The sequence below is a fragment of the Syngnathus typhle genome, linkage group LG4 (genome assembly GCF_033458585.1).
Source record: "Syngnathus typhle isolate RoL2023-S1 ecotype Sweden linkage group LG4, RoL_Styp_1.0, whole genome shotgun sequence".
Taxonomy (NCBI): Eukaryota; Metazoa; Chordata; class Actinopteri; order Syngnathiformes; family Syngnathidae; genus Syngnathus; species Syngnathus typhle.
In genome coordinates this window covers 8,786,281-8,813,305 of record NC_083741.1, presented here as the reverse complement: position 1 = coordinate 8,813,305, position 27,025 = coordinate 8,786,281, and the positions used below count along the sequence as shown (strand labels likewise).

At 42.0% G+C, this 27,025-nt stretch overlaps 3 protein-coding genes across 10 annotated transcripts; all 3 read left to right on the top strand.

The window, feature by feature from the left end:
- Positions 1-207: 207 nt before the first annotated feature.
- On the top strand, positions 208-3,473 carry LOC133152589 (high choriolytic enzyme 1-like). 3 transcript variants are annotated; one of them, XM_061276300.1, is made up of 9 exons: positions 208-300; positions 486-553; positions 891-924; positions 1,044-1,091; positions 1,719-1,868; positions 1,946-2,075; positions 2,364-2,542; positions 2,863-2,944; positions 3,057-3,473. In XM_061276300.1, exons 1-9 carry the CDS (start codon positions 279-281, stop codon positions 3,187-3,189), a joined length of 846 nt encoding a protein of 281 aa, XP_061132284.1. In that variant the 5' UTR covers positions 208-278; the 3' UTR covers positions 3,190-3,473. The 3 variants fall into 3 exon arrangements, with proteins under 3 accessions (XP_061132284.1, XP_061132285.1, XP_061132283.1); XM_061276299.1 differs by having other exon boundaries at positions 217-300; positions 1,041-1,091; XM_061276301.1 differs by lacking the exon at positions 1,044-1,091 and having other exon boundaries at positions 209-300.
- A 954-nt stretch (positions 3,474-4,427) lies between these two features.
- LOC133152588 (low choriolytic enzyme-like) lies at positions 4,428-11,849 on the top strand. Of its 4 annotated transcripts, XM_061276296.1 has the most exons (11): positions 4,428-4,547; positions 8,080-8,158; positions 8,295-8,362; positions 8,798-8,831; positions 8,944-8,994; positions 9,893-10,042; positions 10,129-10,258; positions 10,553-10,731; positions 11,054-11,135; positions 11,429-11,553; positions 11,682-11,849. In XM_061276296.1, coding segments are annotated over exons 1-11 (1,005 nt in total). In that variant the 5' UTR covers positions 4,428-4,442; the 3' UTR covers positions 11,684-11,849. The 4 variants fall into 4 exon arrangements, with proteins under 4 accessions (XP_061132280.1, XP_061132281.1, XP_061132279.1 ...); XM_061276297.1 differs by lacking the exon at positions 11,682-11,849 and having other exon boundaries at positions 4,428-4,496; positions 11,429-11,561; XM_061276295.1 differs by lacking the exon at positions 11,682-11,849 and having other exon boundaries at positions 11,429-11,561.
- A 3,141-nt stretch (positions 11,850-14,990) lies between these two features.
- Positions 14,991-18,662, top strand: LOC133153182 (low choriolytic enzyme-like). 3 transcript variants are annotated; one of them, XM_061277283.1, is made up of 10 exons: positions 14,991-15,192; positions 15,275-15,342; positions 15,789-15,822; positions 15,899-15,949; positions 16,692-16,841; positions 16,928-17,057; positions 17,365-17,543; positions 17,866-17,947; positions 18,241-18,365; positions 18,495-18,662. In XM_061277283.1, coding segments are annotated over exons 1-10 (1,008 nt in total). In that variant the 5' UTR covers positions 14,991-15,005; the 3' UTR covers positions 18,497-18,662. The 3 variants fall into 3 exon arrangements, with proteins under 3 accessions (XP_061133267.1, XP_061133266.1, XP_061133269.1); XM_061277282.1 differs by lacking the exon at positions 18,495-18,662 and having other exon boundaries at positions 18,241-18,373; XM_061277285.1 differs by lacking the exon at positions 18,495-18,662 and having other exon boundaries at positions 15,166-15,202; positions 18,241-18,373.
- Positions 18,663-27,025: the final 8,363 nt, after the last annotated feature.

Below are 27,025 nucleotides of genomic sequence, written 5' to 3'. Positions count from 1 at the left end.
TTACCCTAGAATCGCTTTTGTGAAGCACAATTAAAATGGATGGTGAAATACAACCACAATAGAGTCCACCAAGCAAGCACTGTTATTATGATAGATGAAAGATACATGATGTACGATGACTGGACGATTCAAACAATCGACTTCAGCCTCAAGTTGCATAATGCCGGACAATAAATCACGGAAACGTCCATATTAGGACTTGATTTGGCATCTGAAATGCTAGAATAAGTAAAAGTCACACCCTATGTACAACTTATAAAAAGCAAACACCAGGTACCATGGGCTTACCTGAAAACACCGGTAAGACAAACTTGTTCTACTTTTACCTGTTTTTCCTTCACTTTCTCTCTCTCACTCTATCTGTCTGTTTCTCTGTCTGTCTCTCCATTTCTCATCTCTCAAAACACACATGGATGCGCACATGGATGTGATTTTAACTTCTGTACTTATGTTAACTTCTTTTATTTGTTTATCTTCATTTTTAGAAAACAGCGACACCATGACGCCAATTGTCATCACTGTTCTCCTTCTGTCTGTTGCAGCCGTATCTCCGGTAAGATCAGGTTTACAAACCCGTAATCAGTGATATGGTCATTTTTAATGACAAAAAGTCTGTAATGTAATGAAATAAGGTTCCAGGATTTGCAAAGTGATTTCTGAAGATTTTAATGTGATTTAATGCTTCTGTAGGACTTTTCTCCTACTGTATTTTCAATGAAAATTGACACAAACGTGTAGTCTTAGTTGCTTCAGAGTTTCTTTTTGGGGTCTTTTGCAAGGAAAATGATTGATATACGAGAAATGATAAGTCTTTTCACATGTGCACTATTGTAAAATGGACACTTAAAAATGTGATTTAAAAATGTGTTTTGTTACTGTTTTTTTTCCAGTGCTCCATACACGTACATGGCACAAAAAAACTGGGTGAGTAAAAACCTATGTAATTTGTCAACCCTAACAATGGAAGTTTGGGTTATTTAATTCTCAATGTGAACAAATCTTCTAGTGCTTATTTGTGATTGTATTCTTAATTTTTCTAGAAGAGTCCGTTTCTGTGAAAATTGCAAAGGCAAATGCAAATGTCAAACGAGGTCAGTGTTTTCATTTTAGGCTCAAATGTACTGAGATCTATCTCTGAGCAGGATTCAGCTAACATTTTATTCCACTGTTTTTCTTGTAGATTTTGTTTTTATCATAATAACCCTGGCCTATAAAGAAGTGAACTTTAAATTATTCATTACTAGGTCAAACTAAAGTTTCAGCTTTCATCCCAATGTGTTTAGTGTGTCTGTCTACTCGACAGACTGAGCACTCACAGAAGTGAGGTTTTATTCTGTCCCAGAAATCCTCTTTTTTCGGGTCAAGTGCCAGCGTTTTGGTGTTTTGAGACTGCAAGTAAATATAAGTGAATTTGAGGTTTTCTAAAGCTCTTTGGCAGCCACCATATGGTTTAATCAAATTCGTTTTTTCTCCTGTAGAGGTATCACTTTTTTTGTGACCAACAATGGATGAAGGGACAAATAAATTAGGAATAAGGATGGACAGACAAGGACCGAAGGGTGTCCAAATCCGGGGATGAAGGCTAGATGATGGACTGGCAACATTTTGTAAATTTAGTGTCCATCTCAGTAATATTACCAATATGTTGTGGGAATATTGATGAAAGAATCTATCTGTCCCACATGACAAATCACAAATCTCTGCTTGTTATTCTACAGGCTTAAACCTGACACATGGGGACATCATGGGACACATGGGTGGTGGAGAGGGAATTTTGAGGAATGCTCTACCCTGCCCCAGCGGTGGCTGTAAATGGCCCAAAACTGGAAACCGAGTCATAATTCCCTATGAAATCTCCAGAGCTTTTAGTAAGTCATGATATTGTTACCTACCGTAAGTGTAACTTTAATCAATCAAACTTAGCAGTTCAATTTTCTGTCTGCAGCCAAACAACAAAGGACAACTATAGAAAAAGCCCTAAGAGACTTTAGCTTTGGAGAGCGCACGACATGCGTTCGCTTTGTCAGGAAGACTGAAACAGATATAAACTATCTATCCTTCGTATCACAAACTGGGTAAGAAATACAGTTACCAAAACTCACATTGATTCAGCTTATGTTCATAAAAAAGCACCTCTATCTTTGAGTTGATAGACTTTAGTCCTGTTCTGGTTGTTTTTCAGTGTGAAATCGCTTTTTTGGTTTTGGGAGGCATTTGCTTGCACGCAGCGCCACAAAACATTTCACTTTAATGTCGTAAACAATTTGGAAAAATTCTGTACATCTCTCTTCCTTTCCAATTGGCTAAAAGTCAGCAATCAGTGAGTTCATGACCTCATTTAAAATTGTGTGTTTGTGTGCCAGGTGTTGGTCACACCTTGGTCAAACCGGTGGCAGACAGCTGATCTCCTTGCAGAGAGACCGTTGCGTGCGCAAAAACATTGTGCAACATCAAGCCCTCCATGCACTTGGATTTCACCATGAGCAGGTCCGCTCTGACAGAGATGACTACGTCATCATTAATTACAAGAACATCATTCAAGGTGAGCTTGGCGAAAGACCTTTTACAGAACTGGTGCCGGACGTGCATGAGAACATATTGTATTTGGTTCATTTTATTTATGTTCTTGGAAATGGCTGGCAGCTCGACTATAGTATATGCTACTTGTTATTGACTGTAAGATGGGTGATGGGTACTAGTCAGAATGGCATCCATATTATCATGTGTGTAAATGTTCCACCATCCTCATCACTTTTGAGTAAATACATTTCATGATACTCAGAATATACAACTAAAAACTGGTACATATTGTTACTGAAACAATTTTAAATTATTTCTGTTTGGCTTTCTGATTTTATGCAGGAGCTGAACATTACTTTCAGATTGTACCAACAAACAACTTGGGTACCCCCTATGATTATCACTCCGTGATGCATTTTGACGCGTGAGTACATCTGTCCGACCATACAACAATGTGATCTATTTGAATGCAGATGCCCAACTGCTGTTTCGGTTCTTTTTGCCCAACTTAAAACTATTTATTGTTTTTTTTGCAGATATGCCTACTCCAAAAATAAACAACAAACCATCATTGCCAAAAATAAGTTTATAACTAAGTTTGGCAGAGCAACAGAGATGAGTGACAATGACTATGCACGCGTCAATCGTCTTTATGAGTGTTGTGAGTAAAGACATTGTATGATACTTTGTGAACCAGCATTTGCTCCAAAAACATACAAAATACATTGATTTCTGCCGAACTGGATGATTACACGTGTTGCTGTGTATTCCCCCCACCAATCAGAAACTTCAAGACAAACATAGGATTTCCAGGTCTTGCTGAGCTCTCCAGTAGTGATCAAATTAAGTGCTCAATCATATTATTTAAGTGTATTAACTGGTGGTTGTTGATAAGATACAGTAATTCACATATGTATATCAAATGCAAAAAAAATAAATTTTAAAGAAGTAAATGTGTGAGTTTTCCCTCTAAAAGATTCTCTCTGGGATATTTCTTACAAGACTACGGGTTGACAATCCACAGATGAACAGACATTGATTTATTCTAAGCAGTAAAAATGGAGGACAAAGGCTCACTCATCGCCTGCCGTTTTCATGTCATCCTCTTTGGTTCCTTGGCAATAAAGGAAAGCAAGGACATGCCAGGACAAAGGGTCATTAATGGATAGTCCATCCATCCATTTTCTGTACCGCTTAGTCCCCACGGGGGTCGCGGGCGTGCTGGAGCCTATCCCAGCCGTCATCGGGCAGTAGGCGGGGGACACCCTGAACCGGTTGCCAGCCAATCGCAGGGCACACAGAGACAAACAACCATTTGCACTCGCACTCACACCTAGGGTCAATTTGGAGTGGTCAATCGGCCTACCAAGCATGTTTTTGGGACGTGGGAGGAAACCGGAGTGCCCGGAAAAAACCCACGCGGGCCCGGGGAGAACATGCAAACTCCACACAGGGAGGGCCGGAGGTGGAATCGAACCCGCACCCTCCTAACTGTGAGGCAGACGTGCTCCCCAAGTTAACGTCAAGAGATCCTGTAATTGCGGTACAGGCAGAGGGTACTGACCTTTTAATTAACAAGACTGGATGTAAACAACCACATACACATACAAAAGCCAGGGTCAATTGATGCTCTGGCCATGAACAAATGGCAAAACATAGTCTACAAGGCTGGAAGCAAAATATGCTTCACTCAGCAGTAAACACTTCCAATTTTCTGGGGAAAAATGTTGTCCTTTTGTGGTTTTGGTTGCAAGAACAGAAACTATTGTTCATATCGCATCAGAGCCTCTGTCATGAAATGCCGGTGCGTCAGTTTGAAAGTCGAAAACCGGTTTGTAAGTAGATGCAAGAAAATCGCGAGGCTCCAGTTTGTATTGTTGCGTTTTGTTCAAGATGTCCGTCGTTGAGCAAGGAAAACTAAGATGTGGAGTAACAGCTGGTTCTTTATTGGCAAGACCTTGGGTTGTTTAATGACGGTCAGTACACGAGGCACTGCAGCAGATGTAAAAACAACGTCCACCCTCCAGGTCAGAAGCTTTTATACTAAGCAAAAGGCGGGAAAGGAAAAAGTGGGAAAGCAAAAACATGTCAAAACAAACAACATAAGATAGACATTTGCTCTGTTAGTGAATTACGGGAATGCTGACGTCACAGCTCACACTTGAAATAGAGCACGGAGTGCGCCGGGTCCGTACTACTGAGTACGTACACGCACTTAAGAGTGTGCAACGAGCTTTCTGACATGACTTCTGGGAGTAAATGCGTGTGCGGCGTTTCCCCATTTATTGGTGAAATGCAGTCATTGCAGGGAAAATGACCCAAAAAATGTTCAATAATACAATTTATTCAGGTGTGGCGGGCCGGATTAAACGGCCGTAGTTTTCCCATGCCTGGTCGAGAGCATTTTCTATTCGGGCTACAGTGCTTTGGAATGCGCTACCGACAGATATTAGAACTGCTACCTCGGTAGAAACATTTAAGACAAGATTAAAGGCACATTTTTCTGACATGGTATTTAATGAACGTGTGTTGGCCGATTCGGCTGGAGTTTGTGTTTTCTTGAGTTTTTCCCTTGCTCTCCTGGGAGTTTACGATCAAGGAATGTTTGAGAATAATCGTCAATTTCTGTACATGTGAAGCCCTTTGAGATTTGTGATTTAGGGCCCTTTGCCACTTCCACCCCTCACCATCCTCAGTAATGCTATTACCACCACAGACCTCAAGTTCCTGGGATCCACAATCTCCCGGGACCTGAAATGGACCGGCCACATAGCCTCTGTCCGGAAGAAGGCCCAGCAGAGGTTTTACATCTCAGGAAGTTGAACCCTTCTCACCCAGGTCACGTCACAGTCTGTTCAAACTACTCCCCTCTGGACGGCAATACAGAGCACTGTACGCCAAAACCAGCAGACACAGCTTCTTCCCCCAGGCTGTCGCTCTGATGAACTCACACTACTCATAGAGACTCAGCAACATCACTGTGCAATAACAATCCTGCTCTCGCCACTTAAATGTTGTTAGCTACCTAAATGTCGTCAATCACTTACATGTTGTACAGAAGCTGAGCTCAATTGGAGTCAAATTCCCTGTTTGGCATGCACAAACTTGGTTAATAAAGCTTATTCTGATATAGGTGTGCAGGCCTTGAGCTGGGAATGTGGAGATATGTGGGCTATGCTTCACTGTATCTGCATAATAAAATGCCCAAGGGAGGCTCTTTTTGCTCCTCCGTGTCCAATTATAGTAGCAGAACGTCTATAGTGCAGATCAAGCCACCTTTTCTCTTCCTCACTCCAACACACTTTATGACTGCCCAAGGAAACAGGCATACACATTGGCAGGATGATGAGTATTATATTGAAAGCTGTGCTGTTTGCATTGAAGACTATAAATTGATCTCTTAGCATAACTAAACAATAAAGAGGGATTCATGCATGCATTGTACCGTATTTTCCGGATTATAAATCGCATTTTCTTTTCATAGTTTGGCCGGGTGTTTATAATCAGGAGCGACTTATATGTGAAATTATTAACACATTATTACTTGATCATTAACACATGACTTACTTACTATCTTATAGTTGGTAACTTCACATATTTTTACTTTAAACTGCATGAGGGCACACTAGGCCTGTGGAATAATTGGAGCCGCATTTGACAATGAGTCTGACCTCAGTTCCGCATGTACTTCCGGAGTCAGCAGCGGCGTTGTTTTCACAGAGGACGAAGGTTTTGATGGATTTAATGATTTGGAGTGACACAGATGGTTTGATAAACGTGTGATTTATGTTATAATTATTTGAATAACTGTTAATATATTACGTCAGGCACGTTCTCAGTTCCTCGTTTGTGTGTATGTAACGTTAACATACCGTATTGTTTAGTCTGTTGTGGCCTATTCATGTCTATTCTTAGTGTTGAGTTTCCCCAAAAATGCCACTTGTACTCCGGTGCAACTTATATATGTTTTTTTTCTTCTTTATTAAGCATTTTATGGCTGATGCGACTTGTACTCCGGAACGACCTATAGTTCGGAAAATATGGTAAATGTGAACATAGCATTGCCGGGCAGTGGTAAGCTTTCACCAAGCACCCTCATTAAATCTTACATACTCCTAATGTAAGATTAAATTTACATTGAATCGATTATTCGATTATTTCCACGTCACACACGGGCTCCACACAAGCAGCCAATGTACAAGTAGCCAAATGTAGCAACAACAACAAAAAAATCAGAACAAGATGGGACACTTGTCACTGCAGTCAGTGAATCTGAAAGGTATAAAACTATTTTTTATTTATTTGGCTGCATGTCAGATGTGCAGCACATGTGTGTGAGGTGGTAAAAGTAAGTCTGTTCTAGACTGCGTTTGGCGAACTCGGACCGACTGGGCGAGGCTAGAATTGGGACGAAAAGTGAAGGACGGAGGACGATGGCCACCTCTGGTAATCACTGAGCAAACAACCCAGGCCACAAACTCAAAGACCAGCAATCCGATGCGTCAAGTTTTACGACTAACTAGCTTTAGTTACACATCTCTATATTTTATTATTTACACAATAATTGATTACCGTATTTTCCGCCCTATAAGGCGCACCTAAAAACCTGAAATTTTCTCAAAAACCAACAGTGCGCCTTATAGTCCAGTGCGCCTTATATATGGACCAAATTCCTAAATTCAAACTGGCCCGAAGTATTGTGTCATGAAATCAATCATAAGTGGCCTGCTGAAGACTATGAATCATGACTCAAAAAGACTATGGATCATTATTTTATGATTATAAAGTAATTTGTTCCGTCTGAAGTTGAAATAAAAAAGATAAAATGGAGAATGATTTGATTTGGATTAAAAATCTGACATGATGCATTAATGGTGCGCCTTATAGTCCGGTGCGCCTTATATAAGGATAAAGTTTTAAAATTGGCCATTCATTGAAGGTGCGCCTTATAGTCCGGTGCGCCTTATAGGCCGGAAAATACGGTACTTACACAATCCAAAACCCACAAAAGTTGACTGATGTTAATTTTTTTGATTGCCCTATTATGTTTAATGGTGAACATAAAAATAATAATTAGTCTTTCTTCCAAGACAAGTAAATTACACATCACCGTACAGCACCAAATTCCTTTCACCCAAGAGCATTAATTGTCGTTTTAGGTGTCGCACGGAAGAGAATGAATGAAACAAACCAAAAATATTTTTTTTGCTAATATTTTCATATTGAAAATGAATAAGGAAATAATTCTATAGGTAAAAATGTGCCCTGCGATTGGCTGGCAACCGGTTCAGGGTGTCCCTTGTCTACTGCCCGATGACTGCTGGGATAGACTCCAGCACACGCGTAGTAGTATAGAAGATGGATGGATATTGGTAAAAATCTTGAGTTTGTCATGTGCAGGAATGGGGCAGGGCAACCAAATGCAGCTTGGACCAGGGTTTATTGAGGGAACATAACCGGAGATGAGACGTCACAGTGTTCTTGTTAAGTGGGAATTTTTGGTATGTTGTTCCGTACTACAAATATTGGAAACTTACATACGATGATTTCATTTGACAGCTGGAATGCGTCAGACACACCTTACTTAGAATGTATAAAAGGCAACCACCAGGGACCACAGGCATACCTGAAAACACCGGTAAGACAAAACTGCTGTACTTTTATTTGCTTTATCTTTCAGTTCATCTCTCTCTGTTTCTCTCTCTCGCACACACCCATCACTGTGATTTTAAATTTTTAATGTCTGTTTTTTATTTATTTATCTTCATTTTTAGAAAACAGCAACACCATGACGCCAATTGTCATCACTGTTCTCCTTCTGTCTGTTGCAGCCATTTCTCCGGTATGATCAGGTTTACGAATTTATAGATTTTATATCATCTGATCAATGACAGTAAAGACATGCATGCATTTAATCATTTTACTGATATAGATTTTTGAATTATTGAATAATAGTTATTCAATAATTTGATTAACTAATTGTAAGGATTTTTTTTTCCAGATATGTGATACCAAAATGTCTGAAGTTGTATGAAATAATGTTTTGTGATTTGTAACATCTTCTCTGTGAAGAATTTAATGCCATTTTGCTTTTCTAGGATTTTTCTGCTATTCCAGGAAAATGTATACAAATGTGTGGTCTTAGTCTCTTCAAAGTTTTTTTTTTTTTTTGTGGTCCTCCTACTATAAAAATGATCAATTTACATGAAATGATATGTCTTTTCACATGTGCAATGTTGGGAATTGGACACTTGAGAATGTAATTGTTTTTTTCCAGGTCTCAACAAAGCGCAATGGCAAAGAGGAAAAGGGTGTGTACAAATTTATATTACTGTACAATTGGTTGTTCGAGTCTCAATGTGAACAATATGAAAATGTTCTAGTGCATTTTTTTGTGATTGTATTTGTCCTTATTTTTTCCAGAAGAGTCCGTTTCTGGAAAAATTGAAAAGGCAAATGCACATGTTAGACCAGGTAAGTGATTTCCTTTGGCAATGAAATGTAATGTACCGTAATTTTCGGACTATAAGTCGCACCGGAGTATAAGTCGCACCAGCCATAAAATGCCCAAAAAAGTGAAAAAAACATATATATGTATATAAGTCGCTCCTGAGTATAAGTCGCCCCCCCCACCCAAACTATGAAAAAAAACGCGACTTGTCCGAAAATTACGGTATGTACTGAGATCATCATTCAGCTGAGTGTCCGTTTATTCATGCAGGTTGTGGCAAAAAGACACTTTGAGCGAAATAACACAAACATTTTCCAAAATCCTATTTATGGGCAATAAAAAATAAAAAGTCAACCAAATATTGTAATGTATCACCATCTATATCTATTTATGTCAATGCAGTGTATTAAAGTTAGAAAGAAAGAAAAAACAAAATGGAAGCATTTAAGTGAAATGGATGTGAATAGGTTGCTAACCAATGAGTTAAATGTTAAACTTGTTTGCAACTTAATATTGCAAATAAAAATACGTGGTCGATGTGAAGCTTTCTAAAGCTCTTTGGCCATAAGGTGTAAATACTATATATGCACTCCAACATTTCAATCGAATTGGGTTTCTCATGTCGGGGGTATAACTTTTTTTAACCGACAAATAGACCGCTGACAGAAGCCCTTTTCAATTATGAGAATGGACCGGGAAGGAGGAACAATTATATTATGAATATGGACGGACAGATTAGGACAAAAAAGTATCCGGGTTAGGGGACCAAGGATAGATGACGGACCGGCAAAATTTGGTAAAGTGTTCACCTCTGGAGTATTGTCTACCTGTTGTGGAAACATTGACCTTATAACTGACTAAAGAAACTGTTCGACATGACAAATCACACTGTCTGAATCTCCGCTGTTTGTTATTCTACAGGCTTAAACCTGACATATGGGGACATTATGGGAGACATGATCGATGACGACGGAATTTTGAGGAATGCTGTCCCCTGCACCAGCAGTGGCTGTAAATGGCCAAAATCTGGAAACGAAGTCATAATTCCCTATGAAATCTCCGGGGCTTTTTGTAAGTTATCGTAACGCAAAGGGTTGCATACTATAAGTGTAACTTTGATCAATCAAATTTAGCGGTTCAATGTTCTGTGCCTGCAGCCAGAAAACAAAAGAGATTTATAAAAAATGCCCTAAGTGAGTTCAGTAATGGAGAGCGCACAACCTGCGTTCGCTTTGTCAAGAAGAGAGGAAGGGATAGAAACTATCTATCCTTCATATCCGACTCGGGGTAAGAAATACAGTTACTAAAACTCACATTGATTCACTCTTATGTGCACAAAAAAAGCACCTCCATCTTTGAGTTGAAAGACTTTAGTACTGTTGTGGTTGTTTTCCAGTGTGAAATAATTTCTTATTTTTGATTCAGTTGCTTGCTTGCAAATATTTCACTTTAGTGTCATAAAATCACAGTGGGGCAACAATTTAGTAAAATTCTGTACAGGTCTCTTACTTTCCATTTGGCTAAAAGTCGGCAAATCAATCAATCAGTCAGCTCATGATATCAATGGATTTTGTGTGCCAGGTGTTGGTCATACCTTGGTCAAATAGGTGGCAGACAGCCAATCTCCTTGCAGAGAAATGGTTGTGTGTTCAAAGACATTGTGCAACACGAGGTCCTCCACGCTCTTGGATTCCACCATGAGCAGGTCCGCTCTGACAGAGATGATCACGTCATCATCAAGTTTGAAAACATCAGATCAGGTCAGCTTGCCAACAGACCTTTTACAGAATTGGTACTGCACGTACATGAGAACATATTGACTATGGTTCAAATTATTTATCTTCTTGGAAATGGCTGACGGCTAGTCCAAAGTGTATGCTACTTTCCACCGACTATAAGATGGGCGATGGGTATTTTTTTATCGGACTGGCATTCATATTATCATATATGTAAATGTCCCACCATCATCATTTTTATTGAGCAAATATATTTCATGATACTCAGAATATATACAACTGAAAACTAGTACACCATCTTACTGAAAGAAATTTGAATTAATTATGGCTTTCTCCCTGTATGCAGGAACGGAACGAAACTTTCAGATCGCAAATACAAACAACTTGGGAACCCCCTATGATTTTGACTCTGTGATGCATTACAGCCCGTGAGTATATCTGTCCAACCATATGATCTATTTGAATCTAGATGTCCAACTGCTCAATGTTTTTGCTCAACTTGCTATTTTCTAACATGGAACTAAACATCCAAATTCTCAACAGGTGTTTTGTCCATATGTTCATACATAATCCATATGTTGTTGTTTGTTGTGGCAAATCTATTTAGAAAATATTTGAAAACATTAATGGTCAACCACAATGGGAAATTCCAGTTGACTTTCACCTAATTCTGCATTTTATGATTTAAAAAAATAATAGGTTTTTTAATGATTGTTTGTAGATTTGCCTTCTCCTCAAATGGTGACCCGACCATCGTTGCCATAGATAGTTCTATAACTAATTTTGGCACCGCAACAGAGATGAGTGCCAGAGACTATGATCTTGTCAATCGTCTTTATGAGTGCTGTGAGTAAACACTTTGTCTGATAATTTGTGAATCAGCATTTCGTCCAAAAACATACAAAATACACCAACATCAGCCTAACTGTAAAATGTCGCCTGTTAATTGCTGTCTATTCCCCCCCACCAATCAGAAACTTCAAGACAAACGGAGGATGTCCAGGTCTTGTTGAGGTCTCCGGTGGTGACACAAAGAAGTACTTAAGCATATCATTTTAAATGTATTAACTGGTAATTAGTCATAACTTACAGTGATTTACATGTATTTGAATCCCAAAATAAATACGTTATAAAGAGAAAAATTCGTGAGTTTTCCTTTTAAAAGATTCTCTCTAGAATAGGCCATTGGCTCATGTGGTAGGTGGACTCTGGGTTGACAATTCACAGATGAGCTGACTGATTGATTTATTTGATGCAGTCAAACAAATGAAAGAGCAAAGAATCACTCATTCCCTGCCATTTTCTTCAGCATCTTTGGCTCCTTGGGAATTGAGGAAAGCAAGGACATGCCACCACGGGTTTTTAATAGGTCGCGTAGTTAAACTTGTTGCAGCATCAAACAATCCATGCAAAATGTGTTCCTCCGTTTTCTTTTTTTATGTCTTTTGTGTTACTTTTACGTCTTTATGTTTTGCATCCACTGTGATGTCCTACACCAATAGGATCACTGAGGGCGGACCTCGCCAGTGTATAAATAGGGTCAGAGTCTCAATAAAGTTCAGTGTACAATGCAACTCATGACTCACTGTGAACTTCTCCTGACAACTAGTCACCTCAAATGACTCAAGTACGATGTGAGGCCGATAAGGATTGCCTGCCATTATTGGCCATTGATGTGCATCTTCACAGACACCAGCTACACACCCATTCCACTGAACATTCTCATGCTACCTCCTCCACCAAAGTCGTCTGCTCGAGGCGTGCATACTCACTCGTGGCGGTAACAGTGGCTCAATTGGCAGTAATTCAGGCTCGCAACACCATCAGGACGACACAATCAGTTCTTTTCTCAATTCTTTATATCTTGTATCCACTTTGACATCATGCATCAATTTCTGGTGTGCCCCTCCCTTCCTCCTAGCCAGGTGTGCTCCCGTCCGTCCATCCATCCATCCATCTATCCATCCATCCATCCATCCATCCATCCATCCATCCATCCATCCATTTCATCTGATGCTTGTCCCCACGGGGGTTGCGAATCCTAGCAGTCATCAGGCAGTAGGCGGGGGACACCCTGAACCGGTTGAGAGAGGCAGTGTCGAATTTTGGAGATGCAGCGTGACATTACATCTCCCGAGAGCTAGTTTCTGCAGCTGGCGATAGGACCACCAAGATCCCCGCATTTTTTGGCCAGTGCCCAGCTCACTACCCACCCAACTTCTTTAGGTCCTCTCAAAGGTGGTGAGCCCATAGAAAAGGAGACCACATATCAGGATTGAGTTGAGCCAGAGCGACCAAATGGAGCTTGAACTAGGATTTATTGAAGGGAAGGGGGAAGGTGAACAAAGGAACCGGGAGAAAGAGGCTCACGGCTCAGCGAGCGGGAAACAGGATTCCCCTCGTACCAAGCGCCGACCAGAAACAGGTTCTGACCGTGAGCCTACACACAAGACCCGGCAAAGACACAACAGGCGCGGACACAAACGGGAAGAAAAACCGACCGAGAGGAAACACGCGGACAGGGTTTAAATACATGAGGGAGCAGGTGACAGTCATTGCGGTAATGAAGGGGTGTGGCGGAGGGAAGTTGCCAGCTGAGCGTCCTCTGGCACGGGCGTTACACCACATTGCTTTTTCGGGCTGTACCCAACTAGACGTCATGGGTTCAGGTCTAGCAACAATGCGCTTGCCAACAGGCCCCACAAAAGGGACCCGTGTTCGAGCAAGGGAAATCTGATCAATTTATTGTACTCCTCATAGGAGGTCTTTTGAGCTGTGCCCGTTTACCATGCAGCATAATCCCCAGAGAACTTGGCTCATAGGATCATTGGGACACGCAATCTACTCATTTTTATGTTTTTTTTTGGGGGGGGGGGCACTCAATATTTTAATGGATGTTTGGTAGTACAACCCCAGACACAACATTTTTTGTCACGTTTCAATTTAAGATAGCAGTCGTTACTCAACCACCTCAAAAAACCCTGGCCCGTATTGAAGGCAAACATTTCAAAAAGGTTCCCAGTGCATGATGTTAGTTTTTTAATTGCCAATTATGCTCAATGGTAAAAATAAATATAATAGTCTTTCTTCCAAGACAAGTAAATTACACATCACGGTACAGCACCAAATTCCTTTCACCCCAGAGTACTAGTTATCGTTTTAGGTGTCGCACGGAAGAGAATGAATGAACTAAACAAAAATAAGTTTTTTATGCTAATACTTTTTAAATTTTGAATAAAAAAACACATCGTTACATTGAATGAGAATAAGTAAGGGAAATTTGTGGGAATTCTATTGGTGAAATCTTGATGCCACGTGCAGGAATGGAGCAGGGCCACCAAATGCAGCTTGGACCAGGGTTTATTGAAGGAAAAGGGTGTTGGAGAAGAGGATGAAGGGGACAAACAAGCAGGAACAGGCAGGAACAAAGGGAAACGGGGAGGCAAACTAATAGGATGGGCTAACAGAACGACAACGGGACTGACTGACCGACAGGGCTGGCTAACAGAAACAGAACTGACAGAGGCAGAGTAACAGGAGGAACCGACAAACTAAAAGAATGATCCAACAGGGGAGTGACACGCAGACAGGAACTAGAACAGCTGGTGTTCTGGTCGTTACCAAGACAGCACCTATATATACCATATATACATGACAGGTAACGAGAGGCAGGTGACGCCCATTACACTGATTGCAGGGAGACACAGTTCAAGTTCAAAGTTCAAAGTCACTTTATTGTCAATCCCTTCATATGTCCAGACACACAAAGAAACCGAAATTCCGTTTCCTCCATCCCACGGTGACAAGACACAGTACACGATAAACATACAAGTAGACGACACAAAATAAAAACAAGAAGGCACAAACAATAACTAATAAATAATAAATAAATAATTTGAGTGATGAATGAATAATAAACAAATAACGCAATAAATAAGAGGAGCAAAACTGAGCCAGTGTGCGTACAGCAGACAGTAAGCCTAGCGCAAAGTACAGGACGCTACGCAGAAAGGGGGGGCGAGTTCAGGATCCTAACAGCCTGGAGTATGAAGCTGTTGGAGAGTCTGGTGGTGCGGGAGCGCAGGCTCTGTACCTCTTCCCAGAGGGCAGAAGCTCAAACAAAAAGTGAGCGGGGTGACTCACATGACTCACAATCGTGGTCGCCTTGCGGGTGAGATAGGAGGTGTAAATGTCCTTCAAGGAGGGGAGCGAAGCACCAATAATCTCACCAGCCGTGTTCACTATGCGCTGCAGGGCCTTCAAGCAGGCAGGGAGGGGCGAGTGCATGACCAGAAACCATGACAAACCTGACACATGAGGAAACCACGGGAGACGTGAATTCTTGGCACGTTGTGCCGCACAATCAACCATGGAAACTTACATACAAGCACTTAGTTGGGCAGCTGGAATCCGTCAGACACTCCTTACTTACAATGTATAAAGGCAACCACCAAGTACCACAGGCATACGTACCTGAAAACACTGGTAAGACAAGGTTGCTCTACTTTTACTTGCTTTATCTTTCAATTCATCTCTCTCTCTTTATTTAATTTATTTTCATTTTTAGGAAAGACCAACACCATGCCGCCAATTGTCATCACTGTTCTCCTTCTGTCTGTTGCAGCCATTTCTCCGGTATGATCAGGTTTACGAATTGATAGATTTTATATCATCTGATCAATGACAGTAAAGACATGCATTTAATAATTCTACTGATGTACATTTTTGAATAATTGGCCATCATTATCAGTGACATGTTAACTATTTATAAGGAATATATGTATATATATTTCTTTCAGATATGCAATAACCAAAATGTCAGAAGTTTTATGAAATAAGGTTTTGTGATTTAAAACATCTTCTCTGTGAAGAATTTAATGCCATTTTGCTTTTGTAGGATTTTTCTGCTATTGCAGTTTCCAGGAAAATGTATACAAATGTGTGGTGTTAGTCTCTTCAAAGTTTTTTTTTTTTTGTGGTCCTCCTACTATAAAAATGATCAATTTACATGAAATGAGTTGTCTTTTCACATGTGCACCATTGTGAATTGGACACTTGAGAATGTGATTGTTTTTTTCTAGGTCTCAACAAAGGGCAACGGCAAAGAGGAAAAGGGTGTGTACAAATTTATATTACTGTAAAATTGGTTGTTCGAGTTTCAGTGTGAACAATATGACAATGTTTTTTCCAGATGAGTCTGTTTCTGGAAAAATTGAAAAGGCAAATGCACATGTTAGACCAGGTAAGTGATTTCCTTTGGCAATGAAATGTAATGTATGTACTGAAATCTTCTCTTTGCATCATTCAGCTGAATGTCCGTTTATTCATGCAGGTTGTGGCAAAAAGACACTTTGAGCGAAATAACACAAACATTTTCCAAAATCCTATTCATGGGCAATAAAACTGTTTTCAGTTACGCAGTCAACCAAATATTGTAATGTATTTATGTCAATGCAGTGTATTAAAGTTAGAAAAAAAGAAAAACCGAAGTGGAAGCATTTAAGTAAAATGGATGTGAATAGGTTGCTAACCAATGAGTTTTAAATGTTAAACTTGTTTGCAACTTAATATTGCAAATAAAAATACAAGGTCGATGTGAGGCTTTGTAAGGCTCTTTGGCCATAAGGTACTATGCATAGTATATATGCACTCCAACATTTCAATCGAATTGGGTTTCTCATGTCGGGGGTATAACTTTTTTTTAACCGACAATGGACGGATAGACCGCCCTTTACAAATTATGAGGATGGAGCGGGAAGGAGGGACGATTATATTATGAATATACGTAGACGGACAGATTAGGACAAAAAAGTATCTGGGTTAGGGGACCAAGGATAGATGACGGACCGGCAAAATTTGGTAAAGTGTTCACCTCTGGAGTATTGTCTACCTGTTGTGGAAACATTGACCTTATAACTGACTAAAGAAACTGTTCGACATGACAAATCACACTGTCTGAATCTCCGCTGTTTGTTATTCTACAGGCTTAAACCTGACATATGGGGACATTATGGGAGACATGATCGATGACGACGGAATTTTGAGGAATGCTGTCCCCTGCACCAGTAGTGGCTGTAAATGGCCAAAATCTGGAAACGAAGTCATAATTCCCTATGAAATCTCTGGCGCTTTTTGTAAGTCATCGTAACGCAAAGGGTTGCATACTATAAGTGTAACTTTGATCAATCAAATTTAGCGGTTCAATGTTCTGTGCCTGCAGCCAGACAACAAAAGAGATTTATAAAAAGTGCCCTAAGTGAGTTCAGTAATGGAGAGCGCACAACCTGCGTTCGCTTTGTCAAGAAGAGAGGAAAGGATATAAACTATCTCTCCTTCATATCAGACTCGGGGTAAGAAATACAGTTACTAAAACTCACATTTGTTTTTCCTATTGATTCACTCTTATGTGCACAAAAAAAGCACCTCCATCTTTGAGTTGAAAGACTTAAGTACTGTTGTGGTTGTTTTCCAGTGTGAAATCATTTCTTATTTTTGACTCAGTTGCTTGCTTGCAAATATTTCACTTTAGTGTCATAAAATCACAGTGGGGCAACAATTTAGTAAAATTCTGTACAGATCTCTTACTTTCCGTTTGGCTAAAAGTCAGCAAATCAATCAATCAGTCAGCTCATGATATCAATGGATTTTGTGTGCCAGGTGTTGGTCATACCTTGGTCAAATAGGTGGCAGACAGCCAATCTCCTTGCAGAGAAATGGTTGTGTGTTCAAAGACATTGTGCAACACGAGGTCCTCCACGCTCTTGGATTCCACCATGAGCAGGTCCGCTCTGACAGAGATGATCACGTCATCATTAAGTTTGAAAACATCAGATCAGGTCAGCTTGCCGACAGACTTTTTACAGAATTGGTACTGGACGTACATGAGAACATATTGACTGTGGTTCAAATTATTTATCTTCTTGGAAATGGCTGACGGGTAGTCCAAAGTGTATGCTACTTCCCACCGACTATAAGATGGGTGATGGGTATTTTTTTATTGGAATGGCATTCATATGATCATATATGTAAATGTCTCGCCATCATAATTTTTATTGAGCAAATATATTTCATGATACTCAGAATATATACAACTGAAAACTAGTACACCATCTTACTGAAAGAAATTTGAATTAATTATGGCTTTCTCCCTGTATGCAGGAACGGAACGAAACTTTCAGATCGCAAATACAAACAACTTGGGAACCCCCTATGATTTTGACTCTGTGATGCATTACAGCCCGTGAGTATATCTGTCCAACCATATGATCTATTTGAATCTAGATGTCCAACTGCTCAATGTTTTTGCTCAACTTGCTATTTTCTAACATGGAACTAAACATCCAAATTCTCAACAGGTGTTTTGTCCATATGTTCATACATAATCCATATGTTGTCGTTTGTTGTGGCAAATCTATTTAGAAAATATTTGAAAACATTAATGGTCAACCACAATGGGAAATTCCAGTTGACTTTCACCTAATTCTGCATTTTATGATTTAAAAAAATAATAGGTTTTTTAATGATTGTTTGTAGATTTGCCTTCTCCTCAAATGGTGACCCGACCATCGTTGCCATAGATAGTTCTATAACTAATTTTGGCACCGCAACAGAGATGAGTGCCAGAGACTATGATCTTGTCAATCGTCTTTATGAGTGCTGTGAGTAAACACTTTGTCTGATAATTTGTGAATCAGCATTTCGTCCAAAAACATACAAAATACACCAACATCAGCCTAACTGTAAAATGTCGCCTGTTAATTGGTGTCTATTTTCCCTCTCACCATTAGAAAGTTCAAGACAAACGGAGGATGTCCAGGTCTTGTTGAGGTCTCCGGTGGTGACAAAAAGAAGTACTTAAGCATACCATTTTAAATGTATTAACTGGTAATTAGTCATAACTTACAGTGATTTACATGTATTTGAATCCCAAAATAAATACGTTATAAAGAGAAAAATTCGTGAGTTTTCCTTTTAAAAGATTCTCTCTAGAATAGGCCATTGGCTCATGTGGTAGGTGGACTCTGGGTTGACAATTCACAGATGAGCTGACTGATTTATATATTTGATGCAGTCAAACAAATGAAAGAGCAAAGAATCACTCATTCCCTGCCATTTTCTTCAGCATCTTTGGCTCCTTGGGAATTGAGGAAAGCAAGGACATGCCACCACGGGTTTTAATAGGTTGTGTAGTTAAACTTGTTGCAGCATCAAACAATCCATGCAAAATTTGTTCCTCCGTTTTCTTTTTTTATGTATTTTGTGTTACTTTTACGTCTTTATGTTTTGCATCCACTGTGATGTCCTACACCAATAGGATCACTGAGGGCGGACCTCGCCAGTGTATAAATAGGGTCAGAGTCTCAATAAAGTTCAGTGTACAATGCATTTCTTGACTCACTGTGAGCTTCTCCTGACAACTAGTCACCTCAAATGACTCAAGTACGATGTGAGGTCGTTAAGGATTGCCTGCCATTTGACATGGATGTGCACCTTCACAGACACCAGCTACACACCCATTCCACTGAACATTCTCATGCCACCACCACCCCTCATCCACCACAGTCGTCTGCCGTAGGTGCTGCATACTTGGTTGTGGCGGTAACAGCGGCTCAATTGGCCACTGGCCAGCAGCTCAGAGTGCCGCTGCACATCAGCAGGATAAACCAGCTCAGTGGCCTAGTGGTGGAGTGTCCGCCCTGAGATTGGAAGGTTGTGGGTTCAAACCCCGGCCAGGTCATACCAAAGACTATAAAGATGGGACCCATTGCCTCCCTGCTTGGCACTCAGCATTAAGGGTTGGAATTGGGGGGTTAGATCACCAAATGTTTCCCGAGCGCGGCACCGCTGCTGCTCACTGCTCCCCTCTCCACCAGAGGATGGATCAAAATCACATGGGGATGGGTTAAACACAGAGGACAAATTTCACCACACCCAGATGTGTGTGTGACGATCATTGGGACTTTAACTTTAACTTAACTTTAACTTAACTTTGTTGTCTGTCATTCACTCCTTCCTTTCGAGATGCTTCTTCTGCTCCTTTCATCACTATATGTTGACGTCTTACGTGTCCATCATCTTGTCTTAGTCTCACTTGCTATCACGCCCTCAGCACACGCCACCCCGGCGTGGGTACTCCTCCACATTGCCACCTGCACGAGGGGGGTGCCGGCATTGCAATATTGATACGTCACAGGTTGCCCACCCCTGGATTGATCATGGTGCCACTCACTCGTGCGAGCACAACACACGGCCCCACGCAGAACCCAGGTTCCCCGCCCCGCGGCCACGCTACCCGAGACAAATGCACGCACCCCCATCATTCTACCCCGCCCGAACCGCAGACCAACACACATGCACAAACATATGTGGGGATTCCCGACGCGCACTTCTTCACATGTGCGTACACACCCACAGAAGGAAGACAACAGAATGACATACGAAGTACACAAACATTATGCGCCAACATATAAGCAACAGAGACAACGCCCTGCCACCGGCCCTCCACAATACAGACAAGAGCAGGAACCCTACAATCCCCCCACAATCAAATTTTAATATCGATTCAACAGTCTTCAGGCAGCACCAGCACAGACAACATAATTCAGCCTAACGCAATTCACACAGTTCACACCCATTCAGCAGCACAGACAGCAATATTCAGCAGAACAATTCTCCCAATTAACTTCAGGCGCCAGCGCCACGCACCCACAAACAGACATAAAGATGTATGGTAAAAACCATACACAAAGACTAGAAAAACGCGTCAACCAATGAAAACACAAACTAAACCCAAAATCAATTCTCAAATGCCGGACAACGTGCAGCGGCTAAAAGTTTATGAATAGATTCTCAAATTTTGGACATCGTGCAGCAGCTAAAAGTTTATAAACAGTTTCTCAAATGCCGGACAACGTGCAGCGGCTAAACGTTTATAAACAGTTTCTCAATATAACCCCGGAATCCTCATCGGAATTTTTAGCACAACATAAAAGAAAATCTCGAATACCTCATCGAGACTACAAAACACCACAATAACATTAATGTACCTAAAATTCATTCAATTAACGGTTTCCTAAATTTGGGGTCAGGAAAGACAATACCACTATGGTGCGGAGATCACAGTTTTTGAAGGAATTCTTACCTACTAAAGGTGGGAGGGGGGCGGACCTCCGGACCGCAGTACAAAACCTTTCCCTTTTCGCTCAACTGGACATCACGTCAGGGTCACCATCTGTTGCGTTTTGTTCAAGATGTCCGTTGTCCAGCAAGGAAAACAAAGATGTGGTGTAACAGTTGGATCTTTATTGGCAAGATCTTGGGTTGTTTAATGGAGGTCAGTGCACGAGGAACTGCAGCAGACAAAACAACAACCCCCACTCTCCAGGTTAGAAGGTTTTATACTGTCCGTAAAAGGCGGGAAAGCAAAAGGATATCTAGTGCGTATACAAATAAATAATTAAAAACTCATAAACCATACAATTTATGGGAAACAAGAATTCAATTTGCCTTTTTTCAATGAATGATGAAATAATCCACCCAGTTGCTCAAAACAATTTGTATTGGATCAGTCTAATTGAGATCCAAACATTTGTGCTGCAGATTCAAACTGAAGGCAAAGACATGTGTAACATATTGCTGCAAAGTGTTCTTCCTCTTTGTGATGAGGTGAGATGACATACTACTAAGACATACTCTGACTTTCTTTCAGAAAGAATGATTGGAAGACCAATAAGGGATAGCATTTCCACAAAACGATGTATTTGTCGGTTTCCAATTTGAGTTTAGAATTTAACGTGTTTGTTTCATGGCAGCAGCAAGGTGGAACACTTGTTAGCACTTCCTCTCTACAGTTCAATCCCTGCTCGGGCCTTATTGTGTAAAGTTTGCATGTTAGACCTGTGCCTGCGTGGATTTTCTCATGCTACACTGGTTACCTCCCACATTCAAATTAATTTGGCACCTAAGTCGGTTAAATGGGCACTCATAATTGTCTTTCTATTAGGGGTGTAAATCGCGGGTTTTGTCACGATACGATATAATATCGATATAAAGAACTACGATACGATATTTACCGATATCTTAAAGCCTGCTGCGATTCATTCACGATATATCGCGATATAGTGCTCTACGATCGATTTTTTTTTTTTAAATAAAAAATATAGAACAATATCCTGATTTATAACAATTCATACGCAAAATCAACAAGGTACTGCAAACTCTTTATTTAGGAAATTACAAGAGTATTGTAGTATACAAATTCCTTACTTTAACACTGAACTTTGATGTCGTCTTTTTTCTTTAAATGTGCGGCGAGATTTGTGCTCCCTGAATATTTGATCACCGCATAGCAGGATTTACAAACTGCACGTGTCTTGTCCGTTGAGCCATCTTTTCTTTGGAATCCAAAGTGCTTCCAAACGAATGACTTGAAGCCTAAAGGGGAGCAAATTTCCTCGTCTTTTTGGACACTAGCCATAGCACCAGCCCAGGAGCCGCGTGCTAGTTGTCGACTCCCCTTTCACGTGCAGCAACGCCGCGCACTGCTCCCGGAAAGAGGAAGCAAGCAACAATGAACTGGATTTCAAAATAAAGTCGCGTCTAATGTCCGAGGTCAAACACGGCGATATAAATCGATGTTTACCTTTAGCATCGATGCCAATAAATCGCAGAGCATTATATCGATTAATCGATGTGTATCGATGTATCGTTACACCCCTACTTTCTATGTAATTATGAGTACTTTCTTTTGTCTGTGTTTACCTTGCAATTATCTGGCAACCAGTTCACGTTGTATGCTCAAAGTCAGCTGGGAAAGGCTTAAGCACACCCAGGACCCAAGAGCAAAAGCAGTTCAGAAATTGGATGGAATCTGTCGTCCCTTGGCCGATGTTCCCTATTTTTCAAATATAAAAAACCTAGTTAAAAACACAACCATAATAATCATAATCATGACATTAAAGAACTAGAACAAAACACTAAATCACCAGTGTCAAACTCAAGGCCCGGGGGCCAGATACAACCCACCACATCATTTTATGTGCCCAGCGAAGACAAATTGTGCATCAAAGTTGTGTCATTACTAGAATTGCAAATTGTCTTCACTTTTAATATATATATTTTTAAATATTTAACCAGTTTTTACTTGTCTGATTTGAAAACGGGTTATTTGTCAGTTTACTTTGTAGCTTTTATTGTACCGTTTTTTTCCATGTATAATGCGCCCCCATGTATAATACGCACCCTAAAAATGGCATGTCGATGCTGGAAAAAAGCCTGTACCCATGTATAATACGCACCCAAATTTTGACTTTTTTTCAAGTCCCAATGATCGTCAGACACGCATCTGGGTGTGGTGAAATTTGTCCAACACTGATGCTCTGCTGCTGTACGACCCCAAGGAGCCTCCAACGTTCTTCTCTGCACGCTGGAACACCTCCACCAGCCCGGACCTGGCCTTTGCCATCTGCCACAGTAACGACCCGAAACCGGAGAGACGCAGTCTGGATAGGTTTCCCCGATCACATCACCGGCCATCCATCATTAAAGTCCCAGCACTGGTGGAACCGGTACCAGGGAAACCCGTCAAGCGATGGAACTTCCGAAAGGCCAACTGGGAGTCGTATGCTGAGGAGACTGAAAGAAGGTCAGCTGGCCTGCCAGACACAGCCGATCTGGATGCTGCCTATGCAGCCTACTGCCAGGTCCTCCTGGGTGCGGCAAAGAAGACCATCCCACGGGGCTATAACAGGAACTACATCCCGGGTTGGGACAAGGAATGCAGCCGCCTTCTGTGTGATCACCAGAGGGCTATCTCCAGAGAAGAGGTGGACATGACTGCAGCAGCACTACTCCAGACGCTGGATATCACCCGTAGGGCCAGATGAACAGAAGTCGTCGAATCAATCGACTTCACCCATTCTAGTAGTCGCAAGGCGTGGCAGACCATCAACCAGCTCACAGGCAGAAATACAACACGCCACAGCTGCCCAGTCACAGCAAATGCCATTGCATCCCATCTCCTGAAGAACGGCCGCTTCCCGGATGCTGACAAAGTTTTTGCCCGACTGATATCGTGTGAGGTGTCTGGTCTCTCGGGAGCGCCCAGTGTCGATTCCAACCTCTCGGGAGAATTCACAGCAGAGGAACTCAGTGAGGCCTTGAGCAAGCTCAAGCCAGGCAAATCCCCTGGCCGTGACAACATCCACCCAGAGTTTGTCATCCACCAGAGCACAACAACATCTGGTTGGCTCTGTGCTTTCTTTACATCATGCTACCGGAGATTAAAGCTCCCAAAGACTTGGCGCCGTGCCTCTGTCATAGCTCTGCCGAAGCCAAATAAACCTGCAGAAGATCCTAAGTCATACAGACCAATCTCGCTGCTCTGTGTCCCATTTAAGATCTTGGAGAAGATGAGCCATAGCCGCATCGAGCCAGTGGTGGACTCACAGCTCCCACGGGAACAAGCTGGTTTCCGCCGTGGAAGATCAACAGCAGACCAGGTAACACTACTCTGTCAGGACATCGAGGACAGCTTCCAGGACAGGGAGAAAGCTGGGGTAGTGTACCTGGATCTGACGGCTGCATAAGACACCGTGTGGCACCGGGGACTCCACCTGAAGCTGCTGAGGACAATACCAGACCGGCACATGGTGAAGTTCATCATGGAGACAATTTCCAACCGCAGCTTCATCCTCCAGACCAGCAGTGGCCAGTGCAGTAGGCTCAGAAGGCTGAGGAACGGGGTACCGCAGGGGTCTGTCCTCTCCCCGATGTTGTTCAATGTTTACATCCACGACCTACCTGATACAACATCGAGAAAGTACGGCTACGCAGACGACCTTGCCATCATGCTGAGCCGACCAACATGGAAGGCGATGGAAGAGGGTCTTAATGAAGACATGGGCACACTGGTAGGATACCTTCGGAGGTGGCGTCTACAGCTCAGCGTCGGAAAGACAGTCGCAGCGGCATACCACCTTAGCACCAGAGAAAAGTCCGCGTAGACAACAAATGTCTGGAGGTCCAGCAAGCCCCGAAGTACCTTGGAGTGCGCCTGGATCGGACATTATCCTTCAAACAACACCTGGAAGAAGTCAAGGCCAAGGTGACATCCAGAGCCGCGCTGATCCGCCGCCTCGCTTGAAAAACCTGGGGAGCCTCCGCTAAGACGCTACGAATATCCACCCAAGCCCTGGTCTTCTCTGCAGCAGAATACTGCAGCCCAGTCTGGAGCAGAAGCCCGCATGCGAGAAAGGTCGACGTGGCTATTAATACCTCCCTCCGGATAATAACTGGATGCTTGAAACCTACTCCTGTGTCCCTCTTGCCGGTCCTCGCGGGAATAGCACCGGCCGGCCTCCGACGGGAGGCTGCCATCCTCGCCCTGGCCAGGAAGGCACAAAAATATGACTGGCACATCTTGCACAACACCACAATAACACCAGCACCTCCAAGCAGACTCAAGTCCCGCCACCCCTACAACAAGGCAGCACAAGAGATGCTCAACTCCACCTCTGAGGACATCTCCAGAGATGCATGGTTGGCAGCAGCTTGGAAGCAGGAGTGGGAGTCGGCCGGACCCTCCCGAGTCCACCGCTACATTTGGGACCCAGGAGATGGCGCCATCGGAGGAGACGATCTACCACACCGGCAATGGACCACGCTGAACCGCCTACGGACTGGGGTCGGTCGCTTTGGGTCATCAATGAAGACGTGGGGCTTGGCGGACAGTGCGGCATGCGAGTGTGGTGACCCTGAGCAGACCGCCGACCATATAATCAACATCTGCCCCTTATATGGACCACCCTCGGAAGCCAGCCTCTTCGACCTAGGTCCAGAGATGCGGGCATAGCTACGCGACACCGAGTTGGACATCTGACGTTACACGAAAGAAGAACAACACTTGCGGTTTAAATGACACATTTGTGTTGGTTTGCTGTAATGAATGGTGGTAACAGATCAACCCTTCAAATTAGTTTATTTTGTTTTTGTCTTTGTTCCTCATAGCTCACCTTTCATCTCCTTGGTTCACTTTCATCATGCTTTTATCAAACTCTTAAATCTCTCTTAATTCCTTCCCCAAGCCAGCCACCTTTCCACCTTTGAAGACCAGCTGACCACCGAAGAGAATTCACCAAACTGGCCAACATTTTTTTAATTGCCTCCTGATATCTGCCAAGTACTCTACCAGCAATTGCCTTCCAAGAAAATGTCTCACAGTTTTGAAACTATGATAATTGACAATCACTAATGAGAATCTATAGAAGCTGTCAGTTACTACGTGCTGAACACCGACGTAATTGTAATGTGAACTTCCTGAGCCAGCGTTTCAGAACAAATTGTTCTTCATTCAACGGGAATGTAGTGGTGCTTCATATTATTCTGGGCTACAGATTTTAAGATTGGCAATTTACAGTATGCGTTTTGTAAAATTTTAATTGTAAATCACAGCTATCTGCTGTGTTTTTTCAAATTTCAGCGTAATGCAACTGTATGTATAGATCTTTTTAAAAAAGAAACACAAAGAGGTGGGTGTATTCTGTGTGATATAATTCTTTTGTTTACGTTCACATACAGTATGTCCTGAATGTCAGCCGTGCCAAATCTAGTTTGAGGGCAGACAGTGAGTTTTTTTTTTTCTCACCCTGTTGAGTCATCAGCTCTGGCAATGAAAAAATAAACGTGCCCTGTGCCTTGTCCCACAGAGCCACTGCAGACTTACATTAACAATTAATTTTGCTGCTGGCCCAAAATTGTGTTGAAACAGTCAGCTGTCAAAATTTGACCGCAGGGTTTTAAAGAAGCCCGGGTTTCAAACGAGCATGAGTCAATTAAAAAACAACATCAACAATATATCAACAAGTTTCTTAGGAAATATATTAACTGGAATTTTTTCTTATTGTGACAGGCCGGGATGTATGTATGTAACTTCGTCGTGGAGAAGCCAAAAAGATGCGGTTTGGTGGTTGATATAATCAATCAGGGTTTCAAATGAGATTAAAACTTCAAAGGCAATCGATATCCATCCATCCATCCATTTTCTGTACCGCTTAGTCCCCACGGGGGTCGCGGGCGTGCTGGAGCCTATCCCAGCTGTCATCGGGCAGTAGGCGGGGACACCCTGAACCAGTTGCCAGCCAATCGCAGGGCACACAGAGACAAACAACCATACGCACTCACACTCACACGCACACTCACACTCACACTCACACTCACACGCACACTCACACGCACACGCACACGCACACGCACACGCACACGCACACGCACACGCACACGCACACGCACACGCACACGCACACGCACACGCACACGCACA